Source organism: Erigeron canadensis, chromosome 3 (genome assembly GCF_010389155.1).
Source record: "Erigeron canadensis isolate Cc75 chromosome 3, C_canadensis_v1, whole genome shotgun sequence".
Classification (NCBI taxonomy): Eukaryota; Viridiplantae; Streptophyta; class Magnoliopsida; order Asterales; family Asteraceae; genus Erigeron; species Erigeron canadensis.
The window spans coordinates 28,978,357-28,988,339 of NC_057763.1; the positions used below are offsets into that span (position 1 = coordinate 28,978,357).

A 9,983-nucleotide genomic window follows, 5' to 3' on the forward strand; every position below is an offset into this window, starting at 1 on the left:
CGGATAATGAACAGGTATCATAGTACTCGCTAGCTAGTTTTGACAATATATGTTTAATGTGTCACAGTCGGTGCATTCGGTAGAGTATCCCGTATGCTGAATTCCTGTTGTAGAAAGTGTCTCATATACCTTTCAAATTAAGGGATACCAAATTTAAACCAAAAGCAATATAAAGGGGGCTCCAAGATACCATAAACTGAAGGTACTTAATTGTTACATGATTAATTTTGGAGGTTCATGTATTCATTTCATGTGCCTATAAGTAGGGAAGCTATGAGTGGCAATAAGCATCAATCAATTCTTTACATATAGAACAACCAAAAGTATCTCTGTACTACAAATAAGCTCAAGTTTCTTTGAAGTTTTTCTCGTCTGGGCTGCAATGGCTCAGTCAACAGTTTGTCATGTAAGGTTACTCCTACTGTTTATGTTGGTTGCGGCTATTGGTGCAGCAACTCCACCAGGAATTGCTAAAAATCCTAGCCAAGCAACTTGTAAAGACCCGTCATACAAAGAATGCCACAATTTAGTGCATGTTTGCCCTAAGTTTTGCCCTGATAGTTGCACCGTTAATTGTCAATCGTGCAAACCTGTTTGTAATGCATACCCACCTATTCATGTAGATCCATATCCACCACCACCTCCTCCAGAACCACAACCTCCCGCACCTCTAACACCACCGTCACCAACTCCTCCCACACCCTCCCCTCTCCCTTCCCCACCGACACCAACACCTTCTGCTCCACCTCCAACCACCCCACCACCACCTCCCCCAACCCCATCTCCACCCACCCCATACACTCCTCCCATCGCACCTTCTAAAGCTAGGTGCAAAAACAGAAACTATCCCCAGTGTTACGGCTATGAGCATGTATGTCCTGCTTCTTGTCCGGATGAATGTGAAGTGGATTGTGTCTCCTGCAAGCCAGTTTGCAGTAAGTTTTTCATCATTCTATTTTCTTTACTTTACGTATATATAAAAATTAAACTTTTCAAGTATATCAAGACCAACCTGATGGTCCTAACAGATTTGAAGTTCAGTGCTAACCTTTAATTCTAGCTGAACAAACTACTTATCTGTATGTATGACATATTGCAGATTGTGATATGCCTGGAGCAGTGTGCCAAGATCCTCGTTTTATTGGTGCCGATGGCATCACTTTCTACTTCCATGGTAAAAAGGACAAAGATTTTTGCCTTGTTGCTGATAACAACCTCCATATCAACGGTCACTTCATTGGCAAGAGGAACACAAACATGGGTAGGGACTTCACTTGGGTGCAATCCATTGGGGTTCTCTTCGGCAACAACAAACTACAAATCAGTGCTCAAAAGACTTCCACTTGGGACGACTCCATCGACCGTGTATCCATTGCATTCAATGGGGAAAGCATCCTTCTTCCAGAAACCGAAGGCTCCAAATGGAAATCTTCTACTACTTCCATCACTAGGATTAGTGACACCAACAATGTCGTAGTTGAAGTTGAAAACCTCTTCAAGATCACTGCCAAAGTGGTTCCAATAACAAAAGAAGAATCGAGAATCCATAACTATGATATAACCGATGATGATTGCTTTGCTCATCTTGATCTCAAGTTCAAGTTTTTCTCTTTGAGTAACGAAGTGGACGGGGTTTTGGGACAGACTTACAAGAGCGACTATGTGAGCCAGGTGAAAATGGGGGTGCTAATGCCGGTTATGGGAGGAGACAGGAAATTCAGAAGTGGAAGTTTATTTGCAGCTGATTGTTCTGTGGCTAAGTTTAATGGAAACAATGAAGAAGGTTCAGTTTTGAAAATGCAATTGCCAAGTTTGAGCTGCCAAAGCGGTTTGAATGGCCGAGGTGTCATTTGCAAGAGATAGATTGCTCATCCTCTTGTTACCCTGGACTATATATACTTATATTATTACGTCGTGTAATTTATTCATTTAATAAAGAATGAATAATAGAATAAGGAACCTTCCAAGTGAATGTTGAATGTAATGTTTCCTTTCATATCCTTGTAGGTATTTCTAGTTATTAAATGTTTGTTACAGCAAAATGCTACACAATTGATGTTATTAAGCCTCTATATATTGGGTTCGAAATTTAACTCAATCTCGTCTTGAAATTTAACTCAATCTCGTCTTGAAATTTAACTCAATCTCGTCTTGACTCAAGGCAAGTACGTCTTGAGATCATTAAGAATTAATATTAAATCCATGCATTACTAACCCAAGGCAATGGGCACACTGCATACCAGCCCGTTAGCAACCAAAATTTAACAACCATTAATGATATTAACCAAGCTAATTATAAAATGTTCAGATATATAAAAATTAAACCGTTTAATCTTCCACATGCCCACCATTTAGCATTTGAACTATTAAACGCATATTAAAGAAACAAATAAACAGATCCATACCTTGAACCAAAAGTGACATGAAATCGGAGAGAATACCTAAAGGAGGTGGTTATAAATAGGGTTGTAAACGAACTGAATGTTCGATGGACCGTTCGTGAGCAACTTGGAACCAGTATACCCAGGCTTCAATAAATCTGGACTATACCTGAAATTGAAACCCGGGGTTCACAAACCCGGACTAAGCCCCACGTCCAGCTGCACCTCATTCATTAAATATTGACAGACACAAAGTTCACGGATCACATAATCAAGTTTCCCAAACCCCAACTTCACCTCTGCCCCCCTCTGCCATTGTGCCGCTCGCTGGACCCCGCTACCGAGGGCGCTACCCCCGGACCCTCGTTATCTAGGGGTTTTTCCCCTAAGATTACAATAAATTCAAATAAGCATGCACTCCGCACCTCCAAACTAATATGATGTTTTAGGGTAAGGTTCATGTGAGAACCGTTCACATGTGAACATAGTGATATTAAGTATAACTTGATCTGTTCATATGTGCACGAATTTGTTCACATATACAATTCACACACGAACATCAAGTTATAATTTGGATGTTCTCATGGTTCTTCCAATTCAAATGGTTCTCACATGAACATTTTTCTGATGTTTTATTATAACAATATTGGTCAATCAAATTAATCCAATTACAATAAAATATCTAGCAGTTGCTAACCAGAAAATGATTGTGCATTAACGAAATCTATCAAATGCTATATCACAATGCATTTGGGTTTAATTTTTTTTATTTTGAGCCAAAATCAACCCATACTCACCCAAAAATAATGGTTATGAACTCATATGACAATGAACCATAAGTGGGGGCTTAGGCCAAGAAAACACTTTCTTTCAAAATCAGCACTCCATGGATGAACTTTTCACACACCACTAACTTGAGTTTCTTCCTTGCTATTTTGGGGTACAGACACTACACATCCTGCAAGTTATTATTTGTAAGTTTATGATAGCTAGTCGCAGGTCCTAACTTTTAACATACAAGTATACAATAGATCACAAATTTTTATCCTGTTATTTATTAACGGAATCTAGGATATGCCAATAATGAAAAATTCATGATATTTTTCATTGTTCTCGCCATTTGATCCACTGCTCATTCCACATAGAGATATCATCCAAAGGTGTAGCGGGAATTTGCTTATGATGAGTCGGCCAAATTAATATAACTGACTGTTTTATATTCTGTAACAAGTATCAGAAAGCTATAAACATTAAAAGAAACAATGAATTGATATGAAACCGCTACGTTCAGTCAAAGTTGTGTCAAATACGTCCAACATTTATCTCAAGACATGTTAAGTCTTGTTACCTGGTAATACCAATTAATCGGTTACAAAATCTGCTATTTACCAAATCCAAACTTTTCTAAATCTGATTATCTAACTTCTTATGGTTTTTTAATTTCTTTTTTTTTAGGATATAATCATGTAAATATTTGTATTCAATGGTTATATTTTAGCTAGAATAGAATCATATTGTATACCACCAGGACATATCGAGTATTCAAGACATAATTAATATAAACCGGCCATATGACTATATAAGACCTGTTCTATATATATCATCCCTTGGTAGTGAAGAGATGCCTATTCAGAAATAGCAGTTATTTAGGAGAAAGACATTACCTTTGACTTTTATGTGCATGTGAAATGAAAAGGTGACTTCTAGTGAACTTGCTTTATCATTAAATATAATATGAGATGCCAGTTTTCTGGAGTAAGTCAATGTATAACAAAAAAAAGCTATTGTTTTGTATTACAAGTTACTTCAAACTAATGATGGTTTTTGGGGGGAAAAAAGAGATGTTATTCGTTGGGTTCTTTCTGGTGAAGGTTGATACATATAGTTTAGTTTGGTGACTTAAATGTTATTTCTCAACATGTGAATTATATGCAATTTATATTAGGGCCGAGTCTCTTCTGTTTGATGTATGGTATATGGGGCAAACTAGACGGGTTAGGTAACGGGTCAACATAGGAAAAGTGAGGGTCGAATTGAACCAGGATAGGAGTTATGTCATTTAGTCTTTAAACCATACCTTTTAGCTGGTCAAAAAATAATAAAAATTTTAGACCATACTATATGGGTTCATTAACTTTCAACAAATATCTTATATAGAATTGTCCATTCGACCCGTTACAAAGAAACACTGTAACCATCTTTAACTCATCTTTACATGTATAGGTCGAAATAGCCAAACCAATTCATGAAATTACCATAGAGTTTATAATCTAATATATGACCTTAAAATGTGTTTGAGAGCGTTGATTTCCTATGCTAATTCTGTCTTTAACGTTTATTATAGATAGGGAGCATCATCAGATAGGTTCTAAGACAGATAATTGTTGGGCCTTTTGTGGCCGTTCTTCCATTTGTGATCCCTCCAAAACATATTTGAAAATGTCAATTTTCATGGCTAATACCACCATTGGCTTCACTGATATATTTTGCCGCCACATGCACATTGAGAACAGGTATCATAGTATTTGCTAGTTTTGATAATGTATGTTTAATGTGTCACCATTGGTGCACTCGTTGGAGAATCCTGCATGCTGAATTCCTGTTGTAGAAAGTGTCTCATATACCTTTCTAACCAAGGGATACCAAAGTTACACCAAAAGCAATACAAAAGGGACTCCATGATACCATAAACTGAAGGTACTTAATTGTTACATGATTAATTCTGGAGCTTCATCTATTCATTTCATTTGCCTATAAGTAGTGAATCTTTGAGTGGCAATAAGCATCAATTCCATACATAGAGAACAACTTCATTTCCTTTTGTATCAGAAATAAGCTCAAGCTTTTAGAGGTTAACCCAGTCTTTGCTACAATGGCTCAGTCAACACTTTGTCATGTTAGGTTATTCGTGATGTTTATGCTGGTTTTGGCGATTGGTGCAAAAACTCCACCAGGAATTGCTAACAACCCTAGCCATGCAACTTGTAAAGACCCGTCGTACAAAGAATGCCATAATTTAGTGCATGTTTGCCCTAAATTTTGTCCTGATAGTTGTACCGTTCATTGTCAATCGTGCAAACCTATTTGTAGCGGAGAGACTCCCCCACCACCTATTCATGTAGATCCATACCCACCACCACCTCCTCCGGAACCACAACCTCCCTCACCTGTAACACCAACACCATCACCACCTCCTCCCACGCCCTCCCCTCCCCCTTCTCCACCAACACCAAGCCCGACACCACCCACACCATCCTCACCAGCTCCCCCCACACCTTCACCACCCGTAGAGTCCACACCGCCAACACCGCCCTCACCTCCCAACCACCCACCACCACCTCCCCCGAGCCCGACACCACCCACACCATCCTCACCACCTCCCCCCACACCTTCACCACCTGTAGAGTCCACACCACCAACGCCGCCCTCACCACCTCCAACCACCCCACCACCACCTCCCCCCACACCTTCACCGCCCGTAGAGTCCACACCGCCAACGCCTCCTTCACCACCTCCAGCCACTCCACCACTACCTTCCCCAAGCCCGACACCACCCACATCATCCTCACCACCTCCCCCCACACCTTCACCGCCCGTAGAGTCCACACCGCCAACACCGTCCTCGCCACCTCCAACCACCCCACCACCACCTCCCCCAAGCCCGACACCACCCACACCATCCTCACCACCTCCCACCACACCTTCACCGCCCGTAGAGTCCACACCGCCAACACCGTCCTCGCCACCTCAAACCACCCCACCACCACCTCCCCCAACACCAACACCACCAACACCATCCTCACCACCTCCCACCACACCTTCACCACCCGTAGAGTCTACACCGCCAACACCATCCTCACCACTTCCACCCACCCCATCACCACCAGTAGAGTCTACACCACCAACACCATCACCACCTCCAACCACCCCTTCACCACCTGTTGATTCCACACCACCAACACCGGCCTCACCACCAATAGAGTCTACTCCACCGACACCCTCTACTCCATCACCCACCACACCTGCTCCACCACCCCTTACTACCCCTTCACCTCCAGAAGAGTACACACCACCTCCGACTCCTACACCATCACCCACAACACCTGCTTCACCATCGACTCCTACTCCATCTACACCTTCACCTCCAACATGGGTCCCTACTCCACCTTCTAAACCGAAGAGAGTTAAGTGTAAAAACAGCTACTATCCCCAGTGTTACGGCTATGAGCAAGCATGTCCTGTTTCTTGTCCGGACCAATGTGAAGTTGATTGTGTCACATGCAAGCCAGTTTGCAGTAAGTCTTCATCCCAATATTATCTTTACTTCAAGTATATATAAACAATACTTTTCAAGTATATCAAGATCAACGTAATGGTCCTGATTAATATCAAGTATTTAATTCTAGTTACTTCAATTTCTTCATCACCAATGTGTTTTGTATAAGTATGGCGCGCACTTATTTAAATAAACCAGCACATAATTTTCTGTACACTTATGTATGAAACATTTGCAGATTGTGATATGCCCGGAGCAGTGTGTCAAGATCCTCGTTTTATTGGTGCTGACGGCATTACTTTTTACTTCCACGGTAAAAAGGACAAAAATTTTTGCCTTGTTGCCGATAAAAACCTCCATATCAACGGTCATTTCATTGGCAAGAGGAACACAAACATGGGCAGGGACTTTACTTGGGTTCAATCCATTGGGGTTATGTTTTACAACCACAAGCTAAAAATCAGTGCTAAAAAAACTTCATCTTGGGATGATGCCTATGACCGTATTTCTGTTGAATTTGATGGGCAAAGCATACTTCTCCCAGAAACAGAAGGTGCCAAATGGAAATCTTCTACTACTTCAATAACTAGGATTCGTGACACCAACAATATCGTTGTTGAAGTTGAAAACCTTTTCAAGATCACTGCCAAAGTGGTTCCAATAACAAAAGAAGAATCTAGAACCCATAAGTATGATATAACCGATGATGATTGTTTTGCTCATCTTGATCTCAAGTTCAAGTTTTTCTCTTTAAGTAACGAAGTGGACGGGGTTTTGGGACAGACTTACAAGAGCGACTATGTGAGCAAGGTGAAAATGGGGGTGCTTATGCCGGTCATGGGAGGAGACAGGAAATTTAGGGGTGCAAGTTTATTTGCAGCTGATTGTTCTGTTGCTAAGTTTAATGAAAACAATGAAGGTTCTCATTTGAACATCCAATTGCCAAGTTTGAGTTGCCAAAGCGGTTTAAATGGCCGAGGTGTCGTTTGCAAGAGATAGATTGCTCCTCTTCTTGTTACTCCAGCGTATGCTATTATATTCGTGTCGTGTTTATTCATTTGATGAAGATTGAATAATAGAATAAGGAACCTTCCAAGTGAACATTGGATAAACTGTTTCCATTCATCTCCTTGTAAGTATATATAGTTGTTGAATGTTTATTGTGGCAAACTGCTATTTTTAAAACAACTTTTAGAAATATCATACATAATATAAAATCATGGGTTGTAATCATTTAAAAACTAAAATTTTCGTGAAAACTTGCCAAAACACACTGTGATCTGAATTTAACACAATGTGTTTACAATTTTTGTTTAGAAAACACATTCTGCTAAGTTCATATCACAATGTGTTTGAATGATTTTCTGATTTTCATGCGCTATCAAAAACACACTGTGATTTAAAACTTAACACAATGTGTTTTTAGATTACACAATAAAAATATCATGTGTTTTTAGAAAACACATTTAAAATACATTGTGTTAGATTCAGATTCCAGTGAACATTTCACATAAAATCATATCTAAATATTATATATATCAGTAGAAAAATAAACCACAATAAAAGTTAGTTGGTACCTCCCCCGTCCTATTTTAAATGTTCTAGTCTAGCATTTCAAGTCTTGTTCTTTTAAATTTGACCGTTAATATTTTTGTTTGTATTATATAATAGTTGCTTAAAATTATATCAATGAAAAGTAAATATAAAACCTAATCCGTTCATATACTTTATATATTAAGTGTTATATAACACAAACAAATATACTTACGAAGAAAGAGACTTAGAAAGTCAAACTTGGGGTATGAAAATATGTCTATTGTCATATTTTCCTAGAAAAAAAGAGAAGGGAAATACAGGTTTAAAACGGGTCCGGATCAACCTGGTTCAACCAGAACCCGGCCAGCTTTTTGAAAAGGGGCCAAATCCAAAACCAGTTGTCATTGAATTCGTCACCTAACCGGTTTCGGATATCCAACAGATCATCTATGGAGACTCCAATTCCTGTCTGTCATAACTAGATAGTAACTTGGAAATTATTTTTTGTTGTCCTAAAATTTAGTCATCCTAAATTATGTACTGTAGTAACTAGGGGTGACAACATGGATAGATCAGTTCAGGTTGGGTCACTGGTTCAGATTGGTATGAATCAAAGCGGATAGTTTTAGAAAACAGGCCGTGATAATAGTAACTTACTAACTTACAATATAGATTGCGAATTTGGATACCTATCATCAATAATGAAGAATTCCATGGTCACAAATATATAGAGACAGACAGTTCCTGTTATCTCCATTTGATCAATCATTCCTAATATCTCCAAAAGGTGTAGACAGGATTAATATTCTATAATAAGTATCAGAAAGCTAGAAAGATTAAAACATAGAATAAGTTTTTTTCTTAAGCGACTACATTGAATCAAAGCGGTATGAAATGTGCCAAATATCTAGATCAACACATGATGATTCTCGTGGCAATGAAATATTGATTGATCATACTTAACCCACTATATCGGTTTATTGAAGCTTATGGTAATGCTCAATGTTATGTTATGTACGAGGAGTTGAGGACTGCATGGGCGCTTGCTTAGCTTGGCTTTATTATAATGGAAATTTTTTTGGAGAAATGCGATGTTTATGAAAACCAACTTGTAGAACCAGTATAAGTTGGTCTTTGTTGACCTACAGATCTACAAGTTAATTTCAAAACCAAAAGAGTCTTTAGAATGCTATGAATTTTGTTTTAGCTTCCTGTGTCTTGTGGAATGGAGTTTTATTAGCGGTAAAGTTATAACTAAAATACATTTTAACTCAAAAGACTTATTTGGGTTATTCGGGTTACCAGTTCAAATCAAACCATCTAAATACCAATTCAAGTATGAAATATATGGGTTTGGGTCGGCTTGTTTCCTACACCCCTATTATACAATATCCCACAAGTTATATACCAGCAATATAGGAAGTGTTCCACATATATAGTCCCTTGGTAATGAAGGGATCGATGCCAGATGTGTTGTAGCAATAATTTATATGAAATCAGAATCCTTAATTAGGAAAAAGAAATGAGTTCATGACTTTGACTTATATGAGCATGTGGAATGAAAGATGACTTATAGTGAACTTACTAGCTTTATCATAGAATATAATATCAGATGACTGGTTTTTGGAGACACTGCATGAAGTCAATGTATAAGAAAATTAGTTTTCTAATTCCTAATACTTCAAACTATTGATAGTTTTTTCGGAATTGTTACATGTTGTGTTGCTACTTTCTACATGTTAATGTGATAGTTGTTTCCTTCATTTGATGTATGGTATTATACATGGCAA

The 9,983-nt window shown here is 38.7% G+C and overlaps 2 protein-coding genes across 2 annotated transcripts; both read left to right on the plus strand.

Annotated features, from left to right (window-relative positions):
- Positions 1–382: 382 nt before the first annotated feature.
- Positions 383–1,907, plus strand: LOC122591856. The gene is made up of 2 exons (XM_043764085.1): positions 383–935; positions 1,100–1,907. Exons 1-2 carry the CDS (start codon positions 383–385, stop codon positions 1,861–1,863), a joined length of 1,317 nt encoding a protein of 438 aa, XP_043620020.1. The 3' UTR covers positions 1,864–1,907.
- A 3,346-nt stretch (positions 1,908–5,253) lies between these two features.
- Positions 5,254–7,694, plus strand: LOC122591857 (extensin-like). The gene is made up of 2 exons (XM_043764086.1): positions 5,254–6,676; positions 6,896–7,694. The coding sequence occupies exons 1-2, from the start codon at positions 5,254–5,256 to the stop codon at positions 7,654–7,656; spliced, it is 2,184 nt and encodes a 727-aa protein (XP_043620021.1). The 3' UTR covers positions 7,657–7,694.
- The last annotated feature ends 2,289 nt before the right edge of the window (positions 7,695–9,983 follow it).

Excerpts from the sequence above, each read along its gene's own strand:
- LOC122591856 (XM_043764085.1), top strand. The coding sequence starts at position 383 with ATGGCTCAGTCAACAGTTTGTCATGTAAGGTTACTCCTACTGTTTATG. Across the intron at positions 936-1,099 it reads CTCCTGCAAGCCAGTTTGCA|ATTGTGATATGCCTGGAGCA; the intron begins GTAAGTTTTTCA and ends GACATATTGCAG.
- LOC122591857 (XM_043764086.1), top strand. The coding sequence starts at position 5,254 with ATGGCTCAGTCAACACTTTGTCATGTTAGGTTATTCGTGATGTTTATG. Across the intron at positions 6,677-6,895 it reads CACATGCAAGCCAGTTTGCA|ATTGTGATATGCCCGGAGCA; the intron begins GTAAGTCTTCAT and ends AAACATTTGCAG.